The sequence below is a fragment of the Trichosurus vulpecula genome, chromosome 2, assembly GCF_011100635.1.
Source record: "Trichosurus vulpecula isolate mTriVul1 chromosome 2, mTriVul1.pri, whole genome shotgun sequence".
Lineage (NCBI taxonomy): Eukaryota > Metazoa > Chordata > Mammalia > Diprotodontia > Phalangeridae > Trichosurus > Trichosurus vulpecula.
In genome coordinates this window covers 77,725,938-77,751,613 of record NC_050574.1, presented here as the reverse complement: position 1 = coordinate 77,751,613, position 25,676 = coordinate 77,725,938, and the positions used below count along the sequence as shown (strand labels likewise).

General features: G+C 41.0%; 1 protein-coding gene across 1 annotated transcript in view; it reads right to left on the bottom strand.

Moving 5' to 3' along the window:
* The window catches only part of KIAA0319L (KIAA0319 like), a 91,282-nt gene that overhangs the window by 17,159 nt on the left and 48,447 nt on the right, over nucleotides 1-25,676 (bottom strand). Inside the window, exons 9-13 of the mRNA XM_036743234.1 lie at nucleotides 25,226-25,358; nucleotides 20,415-20,643; nucleotides 18,923-19,046; nucleotides 4,929-5,061; nucleotides 2,671-2,819 (exon numbers count right to left, since the gene is read on the bottom strand). Coding sequence (XP_036599129.1) covers nucleotides 2,671-2,819; nucleotides 4,929-5,061; nucleotides 18,923-19,046; nucleotides 20,415-20,643; nucleotides 25,226-25,358 — 768 coding nt within the window. The remainder of the gene's footprint in view (nucleotides 1-2,670; nucleotides 2,820-4,928; nucleotides 5,062-18,922; nucleotides 19,047-20,414; nucleotides 20,644-25,225; nucleotides 25,359-25,676) is intronic.

Here is a 25,676-nt window from a genome sequence, read left to right as displayed (position 1 = left end):
CATGATACACAGGATAACAATTTTAAAAAGCTACAGAGGGGTAGCTAGATGGCGCAGAGAGTAGAGCACCGGCCTTGGAGTCAGAAGGACCTGAGTTCAAATCCAGGCTCAGACACTGGACACACTTACTAGCTGTGTGACCTTGGGCAAGTCACTTAACTCCAATTGCCCTTCCTTCCCTCCTCCAAAAAAAAAAAAAGATAAAGATAAAAAGCTACAGAACTCTGGTAAAGTTGGAAACCAATCATGACTTGAGATAACTGATGATGAATCATCTTCCCAGATCTTGGTAGAGAGATGATGGGTCAGAGGTACCAAATAAGGCATGTTTTCAGGCACAGCTAATGTGTTGATTTGTTTTGCTATATTTGTTTGACTATACTTACATATTATAAGGGAAGGCTTGGAAAGGAGGAAGATAGGTTGGTGGGGTAATGAAAAAGATGCAGAAAGAGAAAAGAAACTCAATGAAACATTGAAATTTTAGACAAAAGAGCAGAAGGAAGTTTAGGAGGTGATAAACAGGAAAGCTTTGTTAATGTTTAAGGAAAACTACATAATATAAGTTCAGAGTTACATATATAATCATCTTTCGGGTTTTTTGCATATAGAAATATGAGTTCAGGGGCAGCTAGGTGGCGCAGTGAGTAGAGCACCGGCCCTGGAGTCAGGAGGACCTGAGTTCAAATCCGGCCTCAGACACTTGACACATGTACTAGCTGTGTGACCTTGGGCAAGTCACTTAACCCCAATTGCCCTGCCAAAAAGCAAAAAAAAAAAAAAAAAAAAAAAAAAAAAAAAAATATGAGTTCAAAATAACAAAGAAGATTTTAAGTAAGCAAGCAAATGGAAGTCAAAGACTAAGAAAGTAAGAGAGTGTAGATTTCATTTCACTCATATCTGTAACACACCGGGCTTTAGTGTAGTTTCTCCATGGGAAAATCAGCTGTGTAAAGACTTGTTTGGCAAAGTCTGGAGTAGTTAAACGATTCAAAGAAGGGGGAACTACTATGCAATATGATATATGGTTAAAAAGGGATTAAAAACACCACAGGTTTAGAGATCCGCTAGTCCAATGCCCTTATTTTACAGATGAAGACAGTGAGTCCCAGAAAGGGACTTGCCCAAGGTTACACAAATAGCAAAAGGCAGAGCTGGGATTAAAACATAGGTCCTTTGACTCCAAATCCAGCTGGCCTTCCACTGTCTTACACGTCAAGACAAAAAAAAAAGCAGGGGGGAGGGGCAGAGGGTACAGTCAGTAGGAAAAAGAAGAGGGAGAAAATGAAAACAGGGAGGACTTCCTTTCTTTGAAAACACTGAGAACAACTACAGGTGTGGAACAATATAAAGGAAGTTGGACTTGGATGATATGTTGGTTAGTTTTCCTAAATTTTCCCTTTCTTTATTGTTTATTATGAAGGATGTCTTTCTGGGAGGGAGAGAGGAAAGGAATAAATAAGAAATATATGTGATGTAAAAAAAAAAGATATGGAAAAAAATTTTTAAACAACGGGAGAGTGGTTAAAGACATGGGGTGAGAAGGAGGGAGAGAACAGAGAGGGGAGAGGAGAAGAGTGAGCCAGAGAGGTATGTGAACCTAAGAAGTGCCAGCTGGCTTGGGAAATGGGAAGATACCTGGCAGGATAGACAGAAGGGAGGAATGAGGAAGTAGGAAGGGAAATATGAGGAAGAAGGGATGAAGAGGGAAAGGACAGGAGAGAGAAAAGAAAAGAGCGGGAGAGGGACTGAGAAAAAGGTAAGAGGGATGAGAGAAAAAGGAGGGAGGGGAGAGTGAAAAAGTAGGGAGTGAAGAGAAGAAAAGGAGGGAAAGAAAGGAGAAAAGGAAAGAGGGAGAGGGGGAAAAAGGAGAAAACGAATTAAGGGGGTAAATAAAGACAGAAAGGAGAAGAAAAAGATGGAGGAAAAGGAGATACTTTTATCTGTTGTCCCAATGACAGCTTTAGTTTCTGTGAGTGTTCAAGTAGACCACATCTGACTATCATTACATACAAGTTTGATGTCTTTTTCTGATTAGGAGATTAGAGACGGAAGAAAAAACTGTAAATACTGTGTTTTCCTCTTGACATGACTCTTGCCAGCCACTAAAAAAAACCCCACCAGCTGTAGGAGCCTGGTTTGAAGCAGCCATTATAAAGTCTGACAGCAGATGTCACTGCAGTCAGTAGGAGAGTCAGATCACCCCCTTATTTGTGAGGCACCAAAGCAAAGTAAGAATGCACTGCAGTGACCCCCTCTTCCAGCACCTCCCCTCCAACTCCACACACATGTGCTCAGAAAAAGGAAAGGTCTTTACCTCTCCCTGCCCCCTGCCATGTTTCTTTCTTTCTCATCTCTCTCTTTCTCCCTTCTGTCTCTGCCTGTCTCTCTGTCTCATGTCTCTCCCTCTCTCCATCTCTATTTCTCATCTCTCTCCCTCTCTCTCCCTCCCTTCCCCACCATCCCCCCTCACCTTTCTCTCTCTCTCTCTCTCTCACACATACATAGGTCAATTTAGATAACAAGTAACAGTTCCTGCTTCAGATCACAGTGAAATGCAAATGAAATCCAGTCCAATAAATAAGATAGATTTCTCCCCAAATGAATGCAATGCAAATTCAAAGTGGGTCAGTCACACGTCACTCAGTCCTACCCAAGACAAGGAGATACCTTCTTTGACAATGACACTGACGGAGCTCTGGCTCTGCAGGTTCCTTTCATCTTTGACAGTAAGGGTGAATATATAGGTTCCCACCTGGAGGCCAGTCACAGTTGCTATGGAACTGTTGGCATTTTCGAGTCGCACACCATCAGGGCCCCTAGTGAAAGGGATAAAAGAAAGGATTGTTCTCTACCTGTCTGCTGATGCTCAGGAAAATGGTTTAGAAGGCCTTTCAGTCCCATGACCATTACAGCCAAGGGTTGCCTCCTACATATTTGTTCCTCAGTTAATAAGGGAACTTAGTGTTTTCAAACCCTCAGAGGAAACATTTAAAAATACTCCATTTCAATAAAATTACATTTGGCTTCCAAATACAAGCTACTTGCTGGTCAGAAAATTCCAGGCACCGGACTTCAAACATTTCTAAACTTCCTCCCAATATTCAAGAACTTTAAAAAAAAATTAAAGCTATGATTTTGCCAACTCATAAAAGTCTCTAAAAGGCCTCAGGCAGTATCTGGTCAAAAGACAGTGAGAGGTGAAGGATATGTGCTTCTAAAAAGCATTTCTGGCCTGGTATGTTTGCTGGCATAGCTCCTGCCAGCAAAGATGAAAAATTTATTTTCTAAATTTATGCCAAAATCACTCCTATTGGAAATTTAGGAAAAGGCCCTCAGTTGAGCCTGCACATGAGTTCCCAGCAATCAAATTCGGCTGCCATTTTCTGCAATTTGTTAAGCAGAGCCTCTCTCCTGCCCTGGGCACAGTCACATTCTATTATGAGGGGCTCCTTATTCAGGTCCTAGTTTTGTTGTTGTTCTTGTTTGTTCTCTCCCCTAAAGAACCTATTTCACTTTTCTTGTGCCCCAGAAAGCAGCCCATGGCTAGGGAGGAAGGTATACACCATAGGAAGTAGGGGAAATGCGCTAAGATGTTTCAACACAAAGCTTCCTGGTGCCAAAATGGTCGGTGGCTATCCTGTGGGGCTGATGAGCTCGTCACTAATAAGGAGAATAAGGTGACTGCAGCACCAACTACCCTGAATACAATTCCTTTGAAATTGTCTGCTGCATTTTAAAGGAGGTAATTCTGACCAAGGTGGCTTCCCTCCAGGCTACATTCTCCTCTGGGATACTATCACCTCCTTGGAGAATACTAATAGAGGCTAAGAACAGTGACTTCTAAAATATTGTCTTCAGCAAAGTTAAAATACAATGAATGAAGGAACAGTAGGTCAAACAAAGAGGCAGAACACAAAAGGGAAGAAAAGGGGAGGAAGGGAGAAGAGAATGGAAGGAAGAGGAGGGAAGGGAGGGAAAGGAAGAAAATGGAGGAGAGAGGGGAAGGAAGAAAAGGGAGCGAGGAGAAGAGAGAGGAATAGAGAGGAGAAGAGAGGGGGACAGAGAGGAGAAGACAGGGGAAGAGAGAGAAGAGAGGGAAAGACTGAATGATGAAAGAAGGGAAGAAACTTTCACCTAACTTCTAAAATCCAAAATTTGAAGCCGGAAAGGGAAGAAACTTCTGAATTTAAAATTTAAACTATAACCTTCCCCTGCCCCCCCCACCCCAGAAAAAAACAAACAAAACCTTGTGTGCTGCTGCTCTTGAAAGATTAGCAAGAGTTAAAATGTATAGCCATCTCTTTCTTAGGATTTCTTTGCTTTTAGTGGGGTTTTTAAAAACAGACACACACACACACACACACACACACACACAAGCGCGCTTGCTGCACATAATCTCAGTTCTGTCTGTTGTGGTTTAATAGTTAAAAGGAATGATGAAGGCCAGGAATGTTTCTGATTAAACAATTCCAGTTTAATTAGCCTTTTTTTGATCAGTGCCCTTTGCCTCTGGCTAACATAAGTGGTAAATGGTGTCTTTAAGACAACAATAACTGAGAACAAGGCTTTCATTTTGCACATGTTGCATCAATTCTCCTTAATAGCAGGTGTCAAACTGCTGCCCTGCCCCCTCAGCCTCACCCGGCTGACTCTGGGAAACAGGACTTTTCAGCTCCATTACTCCTTTCCAATTGCCTCTCAAGTGTAATTTAGCTCTACTCTACAGCAGATGGGGCTGTATCTGCAATGATGCCAGGACCAGTCAGTACCACCTAGGGAGGCTGGCAAGATGTTTTTTTTCTCCTGCAGAAGTCAGAACACCAATTTCTTAAAATTGGAGTCTAGGATTACATCATCTTTGAGAGTCACTCATCAGCAAGTGAAACTTGTAGAGACCCAAGGTTCTCTGTGGTGTCAATACCCACTGTGTTTTCTCCCAGAGGTATGAGATGATTTTCTGGTCGTCCAGGCTTTTGCTACCATCCAGAGTTGTGCTGTCAACAGGAAGGGTCAGTTCTTTATCTGGGCCAGCATCTGCCTGGGGTGGCTTGTTGTTCTCTGGAAGAGAGGCTACAATGTCAACAGCAGGCCAGCTTAGACATTCTATTGACTCTGATCAGAAAGCCCAGGACCCTCCCCTCCCCTTGACTCTGATTCTCTAAGACCAATTAACCATGCAATTTAATAGTGCCTAGCAAGTGTTTAGTACCATTAGGTGTTGCGGGGATAGAGAAAACTTAGTTCCTACCTTCAAAGATCTTACAGTCTAGATTAGGACACAGGACACAAGATAATAAGGAACGGGACAGTACACAATTAAGTGACTAACTGGTATGGCACTATAGAAATTCAGAAAGGGAGGTCATTGAGAGCTCAGGGAGGGTTTTATGGAAGAAGCAGGATTCACATTAGACCTTGAGGGATGGTTAGGATTTGGCCTTGAAGGACATTTCAGGTTAGAGGTTAGATACTTCACATGAGTGAAGGTAAAGAGGAAGAAATGAACTTGACGTGTTTATGGGACAATGAGGAAACCAACCTGCGCAAAAGATGTAAAATGAGGAAAAATGGAAACTAAGATGATAGATGGCGTAGCAGGAGTGACACTGCTCCCTCTATTCAAGTTAGGGTAATTTTTCCTTAAAAGCTATGGAGACCTCTTCAGGACTTGGTCTGCTCAGAAGACCAAAGGCTGGAGGGGGTGGCTCTCAGATGTTTGGCTAGTGGATTGTAATACAAGGAAAATTAGGAACCCCTGAGTAACCCCTAGCTACTGATGAGCCCCCTAGGATCCGGTGACTCCTTCCTGGAATGTCAATAGATAGGACCATCCCCACTGAGAGATAACCTGGCAGATCCTGTCTAGCAGATATCCCTGAGACTCCTTGGTTCCTTCCTGGAATGTCAATAGATAGGACCATCCCACTGAGAGATAACTTGATAGACCCTTCCTGGGAGATATCCCTGGGACTCTGGGACTCCACCAAGGAATGTAAATGAGATTATCCCACTAGTACGATAACCTGACTGAATCTTTTGATCAGCCAGGACCTTTGTTCCTCTTCCCCCCTACTCTGTACCCCCATATCCTATATAAACCAAGCCATCACCCCAACACATTTGCCATTGATTTGTGGTGCCGTACCCCGATGGCCGCCGGCTAATAAATTCTCCACTTAAAACTTATACTCTGTGGTGTGTCTCGCTCGCTTCTGGTACAACATTTTGGAGGCCCCAGCGAGATGCGGCGGTATTTCGTGTTACCGCCCTGGAGACACACACAGAATTCCGGACCTCAGCAGGGAGTCTCTGCCCCCGATCCACCTTCTCTCACTTCAGAGGGCCGGCTCCTGGGGATTTCTTTTCCTAGGACTCTGATGTGGAGTGATGGTCTCGGAGAATGGACTCTTTGCTGACCTGTCCCTTTTCGGCCTACGGAGAATTCTGGTTTTGTAGACCTCTAGAGGTAAGGTTTTTCTGGTTTGGTTTCTGGTTTGGGGCTAGCCATTTGGGTCTCTGATACCATGCTAAACCCTGACGAGGCTGTGGTACAGAGCTAGGAAGCTGGGACGCCACCCTTCCTATTGGGGTGTGGGAAGATTGGGGTGTTTTCCTTGAAGAGGGAACCTGGTTTATTTTCTTTCCTCTGAGGGGACCTGCTTAGCCCCAGTTAACTCATGCCATTGGTTATATGTTTTGTGTTGGGTGTGGGAAGATTGGGGTGTTTTCCTTGAAGAGGAAACCTGGTTTATTTTCTTTCCTCTGAGGGGACCTGCTTAGCCCCAATTAACTCATGCTGTTGGTCTCTGTTTTGTATTGGAGGTGTGAGAGAGATTGGGGGTCGTATCTTTGAGGAGGAAATCTTTCCTCTGAGGGGACCTGCTTAGCCTTCAATTCGATCCACACCGTGAACTTTGTTGTGTTTTGAGTTCGTCTCTGTTCGCGTGTCTGTGTTAATTGTGAAATGTCTATGTTTTGTTGAAAAAAAAAGAAAAAAATCTGAAACATAGGCAGCCAGAGATATCAGGCTGCCACTAGGGAAACAGACTCCCTTCCTTGTGGCTCCCGTTTGGCCAGCGTGGAACTACGGGGAATGGGTTAAAATTTGGCAAATTCTGGGTTTTAAATTGTTAAAAAGTTTGGAAATTGGTTAGTTGAATTTGGGAAGAAAGAACTCCTGAAATTGTAAATCCATCCCAGGAGCTCACTCTTGCTGAAAACATCTCCTCCCAATGAATGCCTTGTGGCTAAAACCTCCGTTAAAGTCTTCAGTGGGACTCTCACATTTGTCTCAGTCCCGGATTCCCTTAGATTCAAGTACAAAAGAGGTTTTTTTGGGAGTGAGCAAGGGGGTGAAGTTTTACTTGAATTACAATCATTGAGATCTTTTCACTAGGGCTGCAGTAAAGGTTAGAGCAGTTAAATCAAACTCTTCTCCCCCCAGATCAGATTAGTAGAGAATGCAGGAGATAACTGTAGAGAAAAACTTAAATCACCCTTGCCCACCAGGCAATGAGGAGAGGGATAGAAATTCACAGACTGACAGTCAGTCCTGTGCCCCTGAGTACTTTTGTAGCCCGTCCTTGTGGTAAAGTTTAAAAGGTGAATTTGTGAAAGAAAGAGATAGAAAACCTGTATAAGGAAATTAGGGGGTGGTAGAGTAGCAGCTTGAGATTACCTGTCTAGTCAGGAGTCCATGTGCTCCTCTTGGCTACCATGTGCTGCTCCTGGTCTCACCCTTCCCCCACCCTCCACATTGAAAGGTAATCAGAGCTGAAGCTAAAGGAAACTTGTAAAGAAATAGGGCTGGTTAGTTAGTGCTTGGAAGGGTAGGCTCCTTGCCCTCAAGGGGCTGCCAGGCCCCACCTAGGGAGGAGCCCCTTTAGAAAACTAAAAGGGATTTTTTCCTGCTCTTATCTTCCTTGGGAGTCCGAAAAAAATCCTTTTAGGCATTTTTGTATAAGATGAAGCTTGGAACAAAATTAAGTTTCTCTTTCTTTCATAAGTTCATTCATGGCCAGGCAAAAGTTCCTATACCTGGACCAGAGGTAGTGGTGCTGAAGAATATACAGCTAAATAAAGTGTATTTGGGATGTTAATGTATTAGTATATGTGATACATGTATTATATATTAATACATTAACATATAATACCAAAAGTAATAAGCTGAATAATTTCTACATGTGTATCTGGACATGCAATAGATGTCATCTGAAAATTATTGTTTCTGTATTTCTAAACTTGCATTGTGTTCCCAAAAATTCTCTTAGATTGTGAAATTTGAGAAGACCATTGTGTGGTAAGAAATGATATTATAGCAATTTTAATCTGATTTTGATATATGTGAATTGGGTTTTAAAGGGATGTGATAAAATTTGGAACTGTTATATGTGGTTATAACAAGTAAATAATTAATAATACTAATATTTAACCATGAGAACAGACTTTTTGTGTGAAAAAGTTTTCTATTATGAGAATATATCTGGTGATTTAAAGTTATAGTTTCAAATAATGATATGAAAGATTCTCCGTGCAAGGAGATTTAGAAATGTGATCACCTAAATTGATAAAAGGGTTGTTTCAAGTTTTAAAATGCATAATTATGTTTAGGGCTCTGGTACATTTCTAAATTGTGTAATGTGACAAACAGATGTATCAGCAATATTAAAAAATGTGGTAATCTTTTACAATGCAGAGAGTATTGGGCCTTAGAAATTAAAATGTTACCACTAGTGGTTATGAATCAGATTTGATTTGCTTATCCAACTCAGTTATGATCACTAGATTGGTAATTAATTGGAATCTGTTTCAAGTTTTAGATACATGATAATTGCTTGTGGTGTACTTATTTCTAAATTTGTTATTATATACAAATTGGTTAACATCGCATTACCTGTGCTGTTAGAGAATAATTTCTCTTATAATCTGGATGTTGTTAGATTAAGAATCGTAGTTAATTAAGAAATTGAGGTTATTAACTGAAACAAGAATTTTTGAAACCATCTAGTCATGAATTCTTATCAATCTTGTGTGAGTTTTCTGTGTAGAGGAATTCTTATGGAAAAAAGCTTTTTTAAGTCCTGGTAAACCTTATTATTGTGATAAGGCTAATTAATTGAGTATGTAATTTATAGAAATTAAGTGTCCTCCCATTATAACACTTTGATTAAGGAACTTTGTAATGTCTAGGAATTCTGTGCAACATTTGGCACCAACTTAGTTAATGAATTCCAGCATTTAAGGGTTAATTTGCTTTAAGGAAAAAGGAGATGTCTATCATTTTAAAACCTTCTAAATAATTGTGTTCAGGAAAGTTTAGCGAGCATGCCTTTTAACATCTGGATAAAAAAATCCTTATTAGAATTATTAGAATTGATGCTTATCTATAGAAGCACCCATTCAATGTCTTATTCAAGTTTTTTTTTTTTGAGTAAGGAGGTTCCAAATGACCGTCTAAATTCCTTACTCCTCCCTGCCCTTGGTTTAGATAAGAAGAAAAGAATTTCACCTTAGCCCACCTGTCAGAAGGGAAGGAAAGGAGAGGGGCAGCAATAAGAGGACGGTAGGGGCCTAGAAGCCTCCAACCTGGCTTCTTAAAAAAACTGATAAGATTAGACTAAGACTTGAGATGGGTTTGGCCTAGTAGTTAATTAGTGAAGTCTGCCATCTGATGGAGAAGAACCCACCCTCAGGGGGGAGGTGAGATGGCAGATCTTTTTAATAAGTGTTCCTTCTTTTAGAATGAGTTATCATGAAAAACAAATCCCCTTTTTTTTGTATCTTTGTGGTTTAAGAAGCTGGGATGGGATTCCAGTATACACAGTTATGACAATGAAAGTACTAACTTATGAGTTGTTTTGTCTTATGGTTGAAATGTAAAGAAGACTTAGTACTAGGTTTGAAAGATTTGGAAAGGTGAATTAAGGTTGAGGGAAAATAGGAAAGGCGGATAAGAAAGTTTGGGGACAAATGGGAGTTAGCTAAGCCTCTCCTGTCCCGAGAATGATAGTTTCAGATGGTCAAAGTAAGTTGGAGATGAGTGTGAGGAAGTATTTAGAAGATGGAAAAGTTATGTAGCTTGATTTGATAATTGTTAGCTCAATAAAATTTGGGTAGTCTTATCTGAAGGATATTTATTTGCTATTTAAGATTTTATGGGACTACAATTTAATATTGTCTTAAGCTCTGATTACAGGACTAGGTCACATGAAGCCAGTAATGGCACGGCAGGCGTTACAAGCTGAGAATTTTTTTAGGTGGGTCTGCCTGGGAGCAGTCGTGAAGACGACCTTGGACACAGCCTAGGTAGGATCTTCCTGACTTTATTTCCCAACTCTGCTATTTCCTTTCTGAAAAGGAAAGTCCCCACCTGGTTACTCCTAAGCCCTGCTTTCAGCACCTGGTGACTATAAGATTGGCTATCAGATATGACTCGTGCCTGGAATCAAACAGAGCTAAGGAAGTAAGTTTTTTCCTTCTGTTATGATATATGACATAGTCCCTCGTTTCTTTCATAGCAAATTTAAATTATCAAGAAGTTTTGTAAGCACTATGCTAAATCTGTTAGGTAATAGATAGATGAATACTGAAATATCTCTGAGTTATTATAATAGGATACAGGTATGAATAGCTTACAATTTTAACTTAGGTTCATGACCAATAAGACATTGAAATAATATAGGGATAACATCCTCCAAAAGGGGAAAATGATTAGGCAAAGCAAATAAGGCAAAGATGTAATGTGATAAATGTCTAATAAAAGGAAGGGGTAGTGAATTTTGAAAAAAGGCAATTGATTGATTCCCCTAAGAATTATGTACAGATATGTATGATTGGCTCTAAAAATTTATCAATTCTGGAAATTCGAGCTGTTAAGTGTGTTTTGGTAATAAGATCTTAAATTTGGATGCTAATACAAGAAAATTGTATAAGATAATGATACAAGTGAAAAATATATCCCCTTTGTAAAGTATCTGTAAGTTATAGTAAGTTAAAATTGTCTGAGAATTTCTAGATCTGAACCAGAGAAGCAGAACTCTCTTTTACTATCAAGGGACCAGATAACTACAATCACGCATCTGGGATTTTAAAATACTGCTTTAAATGAACATTGTGAGGAGTGGACATCTGGGCCTATAAAAGACCTTGCCCTGCGGTTCCAAGAGCCTGAGAGGGACAGCACCGGACGCGGACGGCTTTCTCACGGGATCCGGAACCAGAACCTGAGCAAAGACCTGCGTTTTTCCCTTCTGCGTCCTTGTGTTCCCAAGACTGCTTTTCCTGAACTTTTATTATGTTCCCTCTGCTTACTTACAATTAGTTTACAATTTCTGCCCATCCCTGGGGATGTCCAAATACAGAAAAGGGAAAACCTGACTCCACCTAGATAGGGATTTTAAAACTTCACCCTGTGGAAAATAGAGTCTTTTCCATACCTTTAATTGGTCTTTAGGCGAAACTTTCAGTTTGCCTTTGACCAAAAAGGGGGAAATGTGGGATGTTTTATACCATTTTTTTAAATTTCTGGAGTGCAGTACCTGGGGAGGCTCCTTGGACTCTCCTTGAGTCCTCCAACTAGGTCTGGCCTTCCCCTGGGGCCAACGACCTAGCGTTCCTTTTATTGTCACCCCTGCTTTGCGTTTTTGGTTGGCCTCCTAATTTTATTGCTATGCCCCATCAGGTCGTTCCTTTTTTCAAGGATTTGAAATTCCCATGAAGGAAAAAAAAGTGGGGAATGTAATACAAGGAAAATTAGGAACCCCTGAGTAACCCCTAGCTACTGATGAGCCCCCTAGGATCCGGTGACTCCTTCCTGGAATGTCAATAGATAGGACCATCCCCACTGAGAGATAACCTGGCAGATCCTGTCTAGCAGATATCCCTGAGACTCCTTGGTTCCTTCCTGGAATGTCAATAGATAGGACCATCCCACTGAGAGATAACTTGATAGACCCTTCCTGGGAGATATCCCTGGGACTCTGGGACTCCACCAAGGAATGTAAATGAGATTATCCCACTAGTACGATAACCTGACTGAATCTTTTGATCAGCCAGGACCTTTGTTCCTCTTCCCCCCTACTCTGTACCCCCATATCCTATATAAACCAAGCCATCACCCCAACACATTTGCCATTGATTTGTGGTGCCGTACCCCGATGGCCGCCGGCTAATAAATTCTCCACTTAAAACTTATACTCTGTGGTGTGTCTCGCTCGCTTCTGGTACAACAGATTGCTTATCAACTCAAGATGTCCTCAATGCCCATCCTTGCTGAATATCTTTTCTGTTATGGCTAAGTAAATTTCCTTTTGTTAACTGTTGAATGTCTCATTTTATTCCAGTATCGAACCTAAACTACCAAGTCGGACGCAGCCCAGAACAGATAGGGTTAGGTCAGACACTCGAATGCCTTAAGCTGAGCAGGAATTTATTTTTGAAATAAGGAGGTACTGAAAAGATTTTGAGCTAAGCAGTGACAGAGCATGGGCGTTAGGAGATGTGGGTTCTAGTCTCAACTGACCCACTAGCTCTGCTGCATAACCATGAGCAAATTATTTAATCTCTCTGGGGCCTCATTTTCCTCATTTGTAAAATGAGGGAGCTATGGTACAGGATCTCTAAATTAACTTTCAGTATTAAGATCCTGGCCTGTAGTAAAAGAATACATTTTAAAAAGATCAATCTAGTAATATCATGTAAGACAGATTGAACCAGTCTCTGTCAGTTGAGTGCTAGATATGGTTCTATACCTGTCTCGTTGCTCTGTCCTGCTGTATTTTTAATAATGGATATCATTCCAAGAAAACGTGAAAAATTAGTAGCTCTTAAAGAGCATACTTAAACGACTGTGAGTGATATTGTATTATTGGCTATTGGTCTGGGGAAGTCAAGTACCTCAAGGATCATTCAAGCATACAACAAAACTGCATTGCTTGCATAAAAGCATAAAACAAAGTATAGTTGAAAATGAAAAAAATGCTAAGAACTGAAAATATTGCTGCAAAAGTCATATTAATGCTCAGAAGACAAAGACTTCCAGAGGAAGCTGGTAACTTGAGGAGTTACAACAATTTTTCTACAGTGTGATATAGGCTAAAAGACTATTTATTATAAAGAGCTGCTAACCACTGCTACGAAGAGAAAAATGCATGTCATGTGCAAGACAATAAAAAAATTAGAATATTTAGGATTGGAAAAAAGGTAATTTTTACTGACAAAGGTCACCTTTTCTAAATTCAAGGATAAAACCGTTGTCAGAAGTCTTCACAAGTTTTAGATCGGCAAAGTTGACAAAAAAAGGAAAATAAAGATTGTTGGGAGGGCTGTAGAAAAAAAAATCCCATTAAGGCACTGTTCGTATAACTGTGAATTAGTATGGCTACTCTGGAAAGCAATTTGGAACTATGCCCCCAAAGTCATTAATGAATGAAGCATTTATTAAGTGCTTACTATGTACTGTGGGCACCTAGGTGATACAGAGGACAGAGCACCAAGCCTGGAGTCAGGAAGACTTATCCTTCTGAGTTCAAATCCAGTCTCAGACATTTACTAGCTGTGTGACCTTGGACAAGTTGCTTAACCCTGTTTGCCTCAGTTTCCTCATCTGTAAAATGAGCTGGAGAAGAAAATGGCAAACCACTCCTGTATCTTTGCCAAGAAAACCCCAAAAGGGGTCATGAAGAGTGAGGCATGACTGAAAAACAACTGAAATGTACAAAGCACTACTATGTTTTTGACTCAGCTATATTTACTAGGCATAAACCCCAAAGAGATCAAAGAAAGGGGAAAATGAACTATATGTACAAAATTATTTATAGCAGTGCTTTTTGTAGAAGTAAAGAACTAGAAACCGAAGGAGTGCCTATCTACTGGGTAATGGCTAAACCAGTTATGGCATATGAATACAATGGGATATTATTGTTCTAGAAGAAATGATGAATAGTTTTGAGGAATCTTGGGAAGACCTATCATGAGCTGATGCAGAGAGAAGCAAGTACAATGAGAACAATTTATACATTCATAACAACATTGTAAAATAAGCAAACAAAAACACTTTCAAAGACTTAGGCACTCTGGATCAATGACCAGCCATGATTCCAGAAGAAGGAGAAAAATAAATATTAAACACCTACTATGTGCCAAGCACTATGCTAAGTGCTTTACAAATATTCTTTCACATTACCTCACAGCAAACCTGAGAGGTAGGTGCTATTATCATCTCCATTTTATAATTGAGGAAAATAGAGGTTAAATATAGAGCTAGTAAGCATCCAAGGCTGAATTGGAACTCAGATCTTCCTAACTCCAGGCCCAATGTTCTACTAACTGCACCATCCAGCTGCCTCTAAGTCCTCACTGGAAGAATGATGAAGCAAGCTGCCCTCCTCTTTGCTGAGAGATGCAGAACAAGACAAACATATTCGGTTGGACATTTGTTTTGCCGGACTACACACACACACACTTTACAAAGGCTCTGTATTTCCTTTTTTCCCCAATGGGTGTAATGGGAGGATGAGGTAGGAAAGGGCAGCTTCCCTCTCAAAAATGCACCTCTAAAAAATGCAAGGAAGAGAAGAGAAAGAAGGCCAGAAAAGAACAGAAGATAAGAGAAGGTACAGGAAAGCAGGACAGCTTTGAAAACTACAGGCTTGCTGATCTTATTATACACTTAAAAAATAAAAGCAAGGTATTTATAACAGAGATCTCCAATTATTTTTTTGTTCTATGTATTGGTATATAAGTTCAGAATAAAAATAAAATTTTAAAAGAAGTCAAGGTGAATCTGTAAGATCCTGACCTCTTCATCAAAATGTAAAACATCTATCCAAAAAGAGTATTTGGGGGACTTTTTACTTGCAGTACTAAATCAACATGTATTTATTAAGAAATTGCTAGGCACTGGGCTAAGCGCTACAAATAATATACAAAAATAATATACAAATAAAAAGAAAGGGGAAAAAAATTCTTACCCTCAAGAAGCTCACGGTCTAATGGAGGAGACCACATGCAAATCATGTACAAATAAGACAGAGACAGGATAAACTGGAGAGATTCACAAAGGAAAAACACTAGAAATAAGATGAATGTGGAAAGGGTTCCTGTAGAAGGTGGGAATTTAGTTGGGATTTAAAAGAAGCCAGGGAGGTCAGTAGATAAGAGATAAGGAGGCAAAACATTATGGGCACAGAGGACAGCCAGAAAAAATCCTTGGAGGCAAGAGATGGAGTGGTCTTGTTTGTCAAATAGCTAGGAGGCCAGTATCAATGGATTATAGAGTACATGGGTGGGAGCAAGATATTAGATGATTAGAAAGGTTGGAGAGGCCAGGTTTTGGAGGACTCTGAACACTAACCATAGAATTTTCTATTTGATCCTGGAGGCAATAAGAAGTCACAGGAGTTTATGGACTTGGTGGGTGGGAGTGGGGAAGAGAATAGGTGAGGGAGAACATGGGCTTTAAGGATATCATCTGACAGCTGAGAGGAGAATGAACTAGAGTAGGGAGAGACTTGAGGCAGGGAAACAAGTCAGCAGGCAATAGTCCGGCATAAGGTGATGAGGGCCTGTACCTGGGTAGGGTAATGTCAGAGGAAAACAGTGGGCATGCACAAAGGATATTGCAAAAGTAGTAGAATCAACAAGCCTCGTCAACAGAATGGATATGGGGGGAGGAGGGAAGCAAGAATGAGGAGTAAGGACGATACCTATAGGGGTTATGAGCTTCGGTGACCAGGAGGATGGTGGTGCCCTAGCCAATGCGAGCAAAGTTAGGAAGGAGGAGTAAGCCTGAGGAGAAAGGGAATTCAAGTTTAAGATATATGTGGGACATATAGTTTGAGATGTCTAAAAGACAACTGGAGATTCAAGAGTGAATGACAGGATGACATGTAGGTTGCAAGCCTAGGTGACTAGAGGGATGGTGGTATCCTAACAGTAACAGGAAAGTTACACACATGGGAAGGGTTTGGGAAAAAAAGTAAGTTTTGACTTAAAAATTTTGACTCAAAAAACTGACTTTTGGACATGTTGAGTTTAAAATGTCTACAGGACATCCAGTTTGAAATATCCAATAGGCAGCTGGAGATGTGAATCTGGAGGTTATAAGAGAGGTTCAGGCTGAACAGATAGATTTGAGAGCACAGAGATGACAATTAAATCTATGGGAGCTGATGAGATCACCAAGTGAAATAGTAAAGAGGGAGAGGAGACAGGGCCTTGGGGGACATGCACAGTTAACAGGTGTGACCTGGATGAAGATCCAGCAAAGGAGAATGAGAAGGAGTGGTCAGACAGGTAGGAGGAAAATTTGGAGAGAGTGGTGTTGCAAAAACCTGGAGGAATGAGAATACAAGGAGAAAATGAATGACAGTGTCAAAAGCTGCAGTGAGGTCAAGAAAAATGTGAATTGAGAAAAAAGCTATGAGATTTGGCAATTAAGAAATCATTGTTAACTTTAGAGAGTGCAGTTTTAATTGAATGGTAAGGCTGGAAGCCAGTCTTTAGAGAGTTAAGATGAGAGTGTGAGAAAAGAAAGTGAAAGCAATGACTGTAGATAGCCTTCTCAGGGAGGTTAGCCACAAAAGGGAGGGAGGGATATGGGATGATAATTAATAGGGATGGAAGGATCAAATAAGAGTTTTTTGAGGATGGAGGAGGAGGCATGGGCATGTTTGCAGACAACAGGGAAATAGCTAGTAGACAGGGAGAGACTGAAGAGATTAGTGAGAATAGGGATGATAGAGAGAGCAATCTGCTGGAGAAGATGAAATGTCCATGCAGATGAGTTTGCCTTAGCATGGAGAAGTCTAGTACTGAGGGACTGATGAACTCTGATAATATACTGAGATACTGAGAAGCAGAGTTGTTCCAGAATTATAGAAATTCCCAAAAGAAGATGACAAGACAACCTTTACTATACCACACATCAAGAAAGATTAAGAACTTTATCCAAGAGATAGAGATAAACATGCTTCAATGGCTTGGAACTCACCTGATATAAACCCCATTGAAAACCTATGCACTATAAACAAGGCTAGATTGGAAAAACAGACTGTTCATTGAGGGCACACAATAATAATTATAATGAGAAATCATGGTGGAGAAGGGGTCACTTTTCTCATCACCACCTGGCATAACTGCTAGCAAACTGTTGCCAATAGGCAGACAAGCACAGGAGCCCTGGAAATGGCAGCATCTCCAGACCAGTGGTCTTGCTTTTGGACCATCTCTCAAGCCATTACCAAGGGAGTAACTTCTAGGGAGAAAAGCCCAGCCTTCCCCACCACCTGCCAAAGGGTTGCTACCCATGGGGCCAGCAAGCCAGTCTAGGTGTACAGCAGTAAGGCAAGCTGGCAGAATGTGCCAGGCAGGTCAGGCCACCACCACCATCAAGAGCCCTGGGAAGGGCAGGGCTTTCTGGCCGATGCCCTCAGCCATCATCCTGGGAGGCTACCCCAGAGCAGATGCAGCTTGGCAACGGCTCCTGTGGGGGCCATAGCTAAAGCTGCCGAAGACCCAGAAAGGAGAGTTCTTGTCATCAAAGTCCTTGGCACTGTCCAACATCAAGAATCAATATGGTTACCAGTGGAAATGATATGAAAGAAGAGGCATGACCGTCTGCTTTGCCTGTGCACCCCAAGGACCATGGGACCTTTCCACCTGACTTGCAGCTCACACCTTTCATATGAGTTCTCTTCCCCATCAAAATGTGAGCTCCTCGGGAAAAGTGACTATCTGACTTTCCTATCTGTATCCCCAGGGCTTAGCACACAGTAAGCACTTAGTAAATGCTTTATTCATTCATTAATATCCAACAGAATAAATGTGGACTCAAGAAAAATTAAAGAATGTGTTGAAATCTTGTGAACTTGGTGCCAAACTGTGTAGAAGAATTGACTACAAAAAGAAGATATGTTGCATATTAAAAAGTCTTCTTAAAGATAAAGAAAGATGCAAGGTTTATTGTATAAGACAGTCAACAAATTGAATTTCTCTTCCTTTTTCCCAGTTCCTCTGGATACCACTGTAGTCCAAATCCGTTGTCTTACAGATGAGGAAGCTGGGTACCCAGGGAGGTTAAACGAGGTTGTATGCATGAGAGGTGGGATTTGAACTCAGGTTCTTGCCTAAAGGGTCAGTCTCTTTCCACTGTACCACACTGCCTTTCTCTGAGTCAGAAGACCCGGCTTCGCCAGGAAAAGTCTATAAAATGTGATAATGCTCACACATGTGCCTCATGGGGTTGTTGGGAGGATTGAACAACCAGTCACTTTTTAAAGCCCTTTGTGGTGAAGCCTTGTATAAGTATCAGCTGCAAGGACTAGGATGGTGGCAGTGACAAGGAGAGAGCTGTCAGACTTGATGACAGATTGGACATGGGGGAGCAGGGAGAGGGATGAGTCAAGAGGACCCAAGGTTCCTATGGACCTCCTTATATTCAGTCCTCACACAACCTGAATTTATCTGAATGGGCCTGAGGGAGAAAGGCTTTCTCCTATGATGAAGGAGCTGTGTCCAGAAATCACCTTCCCCCTTACTCACCAATGCACATACCCTCTCCTTTGTTCATAAAAGGGACACTACTGATTCCACTATCAATGCCAACTTTTTTTAGGAGTGGGACTAGGCTGCACAAAACTACTCTCTCATTCCATTTCTATTTCTATTTCCTTCTGTAGCTAACTAGTAACTAGCATACTAGGGAGAAGAGTAGCCAGGGGACAGAGTTTTTCTTGGCAAAGTTAGTGCCTCTAGATAAGATACAACCATAAAGAGGTTATTCAATAGGAACAGGCTGGGCCTAACTGAATTGGTTGTTTTCCCTAATAAATAGGGTCAATTCTAAATGATCCTTAGCTCCTCTCCTTATTCTAAAGGCAACAGGTAAGAGGAAGAGTCCAGATAGGAAATCATCACTCACCTGGCTGGACAATAACAATGACCTCTGTGGTGGCTTGGTGTCCTGCTGTATCAGTTACAGTGAGCTGATAGGTGTAGTCTCCTTCTTGCATTGCAGAAAGTTGCAGGGCTGGGGTTCTCACACCCTTTGTATAAATATAAACACACGGAAAAGTGGAATCTCCAACTATAACATAAGACAACAATTCCTACTCTGATTGAAATCATTTATCCAATTCCCTAGACTTCATCTATTATCAAGGCTGTGCCTACTAATTAAATTATAAACAGTAAATGTGAAGTCAAACATTTGGGGATCATCTGGCCCCAAACTTCCTATCCATAAGTAGAGTTCCTGACTTCTCCAACACCAACATAGCTTTGAATAAAGTCTCAGCTTTCCTAAGGCAGAGGAAAAGCTCAGCTATAATAAGGGTTGAGGAAATGTGCAAAGAGGGCAAGTATTCAAATCAGAAAGACCACCATAAATATTAAGATAAATGTAAAAATAAGCTCTTTATAAAAGCCCTCCCCTTTCACTGAGGGCAGACTCATCATACTCTTAACAAAGTCTTTAGAACAAAACACCAACAGCAACTCCCAATTCTGTGTGTGTACTTTATCATCACCTCATGGTTTTGTTCAGGATTGGCAACAGCAGAAAAATAGTGCTAAATAACCAGAGCCAGCTAGTGAGGTTCATGTCCCTTTGTTCTCTTCACCGTCCTTCCCCCAGCCCTCACAAATCCTTACAGAATCTCAAGAGTTGAGAGGGACTTGTTGGGTTACTTAGTCTGACTTTCCACTTACTATATGTGTGTCTTCTACACCATGCATGATGGTAACTTCCAGTGACAAGAAGATCACTGCTATTTCAGTAAGAAGCTTGCTCCCTTGTTGGACATCTCTCTGTTGGAATGCTTTTTCTCATGCTGGGTCAAAACACGACTCTGTAATTTTTACCTACTCCCTTTCTCTAGCTCTAATCTCTGGAAACCAAGAGAATAAGTCTGCTCTCCCCCTCCTAGGTGGAAACTCTTCAAAAAGCCACCATTTACTTAGAAGAGAGAGCAGACTTATTCCCAATGTGCTAGGTCCTTTGCTTAGCACTATGGAAACAAAGATGAAAATAACTCAGCTTCTGTCCTCAAGGAGCTTACAGTCAGGGCAGGGTGGGGGAGGAGATAGGACATGACACATTAATGTAAGTAAAATACATAAGATACGAAAAGGGCAAAGGGGAACACCCAAGTGATCAAGGAAAAGTTGATGAGATAGGAGATACTTTCAGCTTGTTGAGGATTCCTCTCTTACTTTTCTCTTCCAAACCTAATTATCTTCTGATTATAAATTTACGTTCGTATGGAATTAAAAGACACCACAAGCTCCCAGGGAGTTGTTAAAAAAGGAGGGGAGGAATGTTTCTGTACACAAGCAACTTTCAAACGAATACTAGCAAATATAATTGAACAGTTCTTGGAAATCCTCCCTGGGTAGGTTGTGGCCACTCCTACCTGCATGTCCACAACTTTCCCTTTGCTGCTTGGGCTGAGAGACCACTCATAGCTGGCAATGCCATGGTCATCGGTGCTCTGATTCCCATACAGGGTGATGGAGTTCTGAGGAAGGGTAATCACTTGGTTGGGGCCTGCATTGGCCACAGGAGGGTAATCCACTGCCTTGTTCACCATCAGGCTGGCGGTGGTTGAACTGCTGGCTCCAAATGAATCCACCACTGTCAGACTGCCAACCAGGAGGAAGGAGAAAAGGGCACAGGAATCAGAAGTGGGCTTTGGGTGAGAGGAGAACCACTATAGGATTTAAAATTCAAGGCATAGGAAGTTCATGACAGTATCAGAAAAGACTCTTGTGGCCTTAGCCAGTTGGGAGAACAAAGAGATAAAGCTCAGGCACAGAGCGAAAGGTGCATTGATTGAACAGAAGAGGAAAGGCCCACTCAGCAGAGGCAGGTAGATGGCACAAAAAGGAATTCCCTCACAAAGCAACTCAACAATGCCTAGTTTGCTTGTTTTAAATATAATTCACAGAATGAAGTTTTTAACAAAATTGTATTGACTTTTATTTTTGCATCATGGTTATTTTTGGATAAACAATGCTCCTGCATTTCAGAAATTATGAATTTAACCTTCTCTTATAACAAAGAACAGTTAAGCAAAAGACATTTGATAAAAAGAGAACAGTTGCCACGATGACCACAGTAATATAAAGGAAAAGCCCTTCTGAAAGACTTTTGGAAGGTGACCATGCAGTGGCCGAGTGTGGCTTCAGAAGACCAGAGAGGAAGAGGCTGTGGCATAGATGAGAAGACAATAAGAAGCACACCTGAAGGCCCAACTAGCGTGCTCACTGGCTTTGCCTGACTCTGCTGCAAGGAGGCTTTCTATGTGCTTAGTTACTAGGAAGTGATAGAAAAGCAAGACAGACAGAAAAGACATTAGTTAAGCCAGAGGTTCTTAACTTTTTTGCATCTTGGACCACTTTTGACAGTTTGGTGACACCTATGGATCACTTCTCAGAATGTTTTTAAATGCATAAAATACATAGAATTACAAAGGAAAAGAATAATAGTGCAACATGGTTATGAAATGTATAAAATACAGGAAAACAATCACATTGCAATATAGTTATAAAAAAAGTTCATGGATCCCAGTTAAAAACTCCTGGATTTAAACAAAAAGGAAATGAAGAAGGGGACATAAATGGAGCAATTTTGTTACTGTTGTTAAATTTAATACATACCTAAAAATAAAAACCAAACTGTACATAACAGAAGTTTATTGTTTCATATACAATCTTTTTCATTGTTATTTGTTTTTTTAATTTAATTTTATTCTGAACTTAAGAAATAAAACAAGCATTTCCATAACATAGTAGAATAAAAAAAAAGATGACTGTACGTTAAACTGCAAATTTATTGTGTACAACTTGCTATTCCTTTAAAATATATAATAAAGTTATCATGTAACTTTTTTCCTTTTTTTCTTCCATCCTCCCTCTCCACCTTATAGCTGGCTACTATTAGACACAAATGTATGTGTGTGTGTAAAACCATTCTATACATACTTCTATTTATCAATTCTTTTTCTGGAGGCAGATAGTGTTTTCCTTCATATGCCCTTTGTAGTTAATTTGGGTATTTATAATAGTTAAAATCACCTGCTCACTCAGAGTTGTTCTAAAAACACTACTGTTCTTACTGTATACAATGTTCTCTTGGTTCTGCTCATTTTGCTCTTCATTACTTTGTGCAAGTCCATATTTTTCTAAGATCATTGAACTCGTCATTTCTTATAGCACAGCAGTATTCCATGACAATCATATACCACAACCTATTCAGCCATTCTCCAACTAATGGGCATCTCCACAATTTCCAGTTCTTTGCCATCATGAAGAGAGCTGCTAAACAAATGAGAATATGTAGGTTCTTTTCCTTGATCTTATTGGGAAATAGACCTAGGAGTGGTATTGCTGAGTCAAAAGGTATACACAGTTTTATAACTCTTCAGGCACATTCCAGATTGTTCTCCAGAGTGGCTGGACAAGTTCACAATTCCACCAACAGTGAATTAGTGTCGATTTTTCCATATCCCCTCCAACATTTGTCGCTTTCCTCTTCAATCATTTTAGCCAATCTGATAGCTGTAAAATGGTATCTCAAGGTGGCTTTAATTTGCATTTCTCTAATCAATAATGATTTGGAGCATTTTTTTCATATGACTATAAACTGTTTTGATTTCTTCATCGGAAAACTATCTGTTTATATCCTTTGACCATTTATCAATTGGGGAATGACTCTTATTCTTATAGATTTGACATTATTATTTGTATATTGGAGTGTTTGGTGATTATTTAGTTCATAATTAAAAACAAAAAACACCTAACAGATATCAAGCTAGACAAATGTAGGCAATGAGGAATAAGGTCTGTTACTTATGCTGTACCTTTCAGCTGAACAGTCCATAAAAAAAGTTAGGGAAACAGACCTTGTCTTGAGGAGCTTAAAGCTTAGCAAGAGGAGACTGTGTGTGTACATGCATGCAGGTATACGCAGACATACATATACATGGTCTCCCCATCCATATCCACATACACACATACATAACACACACACAATACACCACACATATACACACACATGTACCACACACATACACATATATACACACATGGTCTTTATATACACATACATACTTATATACATACATGTATATACACGCATATATTTGTACACACATAAGGCAAACACAAGATAATTTTGAGGGGAAGGCACAAGTGGTGAGGGGCAACAGGAAAGACTCTATACAAAAGGTGGTGCTCAAGGTAGATCCTGGTTTTTATTTTTTTCAAGGCAATTGGGGTTAAGTGACTTGCCCAAGGTCACACATCTGGTAAGTGTGTCAAGTGTCTGAGGCTGAATTTGAACTCAAGTCCTCCTGACTCCAGGGCTGGTGATCTATCCACTGTGCCACCTACCTGCCCCTGGATCTTGATTTTTAGGGGTCAGAAGAAGCAGAGAGAAAAGGAACCACATTCCAGGCACGACAGGGAGGACAGCCAGTGTAAAGGCATGAAGATAAGAGGTGAGATGCTGTATATGAGCCACAGGAGGAAAGCTGGTTCGGCTGGACTGCAGTGTTAAGTGAGGAGGTTTATTAAGGCTAGAAAGGAAGGTCAGGGCCAGGTTGTGAACAGCTTTAAATGCTAAATAAAAGAGCTTATTTGATTCCAGGGCAATGGGCAGCCATTAGGGTTTACTGAGTAGGGGTATGACACAATTAGACCTGCACTTGAAGAAGAGCTGGAGTGGAGAAGAAACCTGCAGCAGGGAACCCAAGGAGGAGGCTGCCGCAACAGTGTAAGAAGGGAGGAGGGCCTGAATGAGGGTGCCAGCTGTGTGAGCAGAGAGAAAGGGACAGTTAGGAGAGATGATATGGAGGCTCACAAGCCAACACTTAACAAATGACTGATTATATGGAGGGGATGATGATTATGGGGAGGGTGACTACAAGGAGGCTAATGCCCTTGCCAGAGAGAGGGAATTTCATTATCTTATGCCACCTTAGAAAGGTGGACACTTGACCAAAAGCCTGGTTCCCTTCATGGTACAGATGGAAGAATGGATGTACTGCCAAGACATACAAATGGACCAAGTCTCACAGACAGCTGGGGACTGATCTAGCATGCCCTCTTTCACCTAGAGTTGTAAGAGACAATGTTTCTGAAATAGACATTTTTTCTAAACTGTAGGAATGGCAAATGTACACATGCAAATCAACTAATACTGTGCCCCCTCTTAGAAGAAAAATCCAATGCAGCCATGGCCAATTTTCTCATTCCCTGTTGTTTTCACAGATCTTCCCCCAGATCCCACTAGTCTGTTGCACTAGAGAAAAAGCAAGTTACAGATGGCAAAATAGCAGCTAACCACCCTCTCTGCCATTATAACCAAACAGCTTCTGGCTTGCCCACAGAGTTACTATGACCAAAAAGCAGCTGATTACAGAGTTTAGGAATGATGCTACTCTTACGCAAATTAAGGTGGAGGAAGGGAAGAGGTGAATGAATCACAGAATTTTATAGCTAAAAGGAATCCTAGACAATATCTAATTTAATTCCATTCTGCAGCTAGGGAAACTGAGGCACAGAAAGGCCACCTGCCCTTGTCTCAAATTAATTAGCATGTTTCATTATGTGGAGAACGAAATTTGGTTTCATTGACATTTGAGGAAAAAGTAAACACAGCCAATACAAACTGTAAAAACCCAACAGTCTTAAATGGGAGGTGAAAAGTCTCTTAAGCCACTACCTTAAATACTAGCTGACTTTCCTGGCGATGAGGGGACTGACCATGTTTCATTTCTCCAAAGTCACAAGAGTGAGAAGGGGAGAGAGAAGGGTAAAGAGATACACTGTTAATGAAGTCCTTGAGCTGGGAGTGACAATGAAGTCCCTGAATGCAACAGGAGAGGAGAAGGCCCCTATCGGCTAGTCTCTGTTCCTTTCCCTGGTAGGAATTCTGGGAAAATGGGGCTGGAGCTGTGGGAGTGAGGGTGGAAGGGGTATGGGGGAGGAAGGCAGAGACAGTCTTATCAAGACTGGAGATAAATCTACTGGTAGACGCTAATCTAGTGGTTGAAGAGCTTTGTCTTTGATAATCATCATGTTGGTTTTGTGGCTTATCTGGAATCAGAGAAAACTGATGGAATATAAGATGGTATTTTCAACCAAAGTCTACAGTAGATTTCATCTCAGTTTAAAGTCTGTTGAGCTTTTCCTGAGGTCACTTGACTGGATTGTGACTTACCTGAAGGTATAGTTTCCTGGGACCAGGTTGGTCAGTTTTAGTATGGCAGTGTCTTCAGATACCTTTTCTTCTCTCAGGGGCCCCTTCAGTTCTTCCCAGTGGTATCGAACAATTTTATCATCATCTGTGCTTTCTGATCACAAAGAAACCTCACATGTACACACGGTGCTCTCTTTGCGTATCATCCTTATATGCAGTAGGAACTACAGACTGACTCTTGAAAATATTTTTCTCTTAGCAATGCGAGATTATTCAGATGGTCTAAGAATCTGCCCCTGCAGTACAGGTGTAAGCAACCTGTGGTCTAATGCTGCTTCTTCCACAGGCAATGACTAGCAGCCTTCTACCCACTTCCCTCTCCATATGGCATGGAGAATTTTCTCTCTCTTCCTCTCCCTCCTCCTATTCTCTTTCCCCCATCTTCTACCTTTGCCTCAGAGCTGCCAACAGC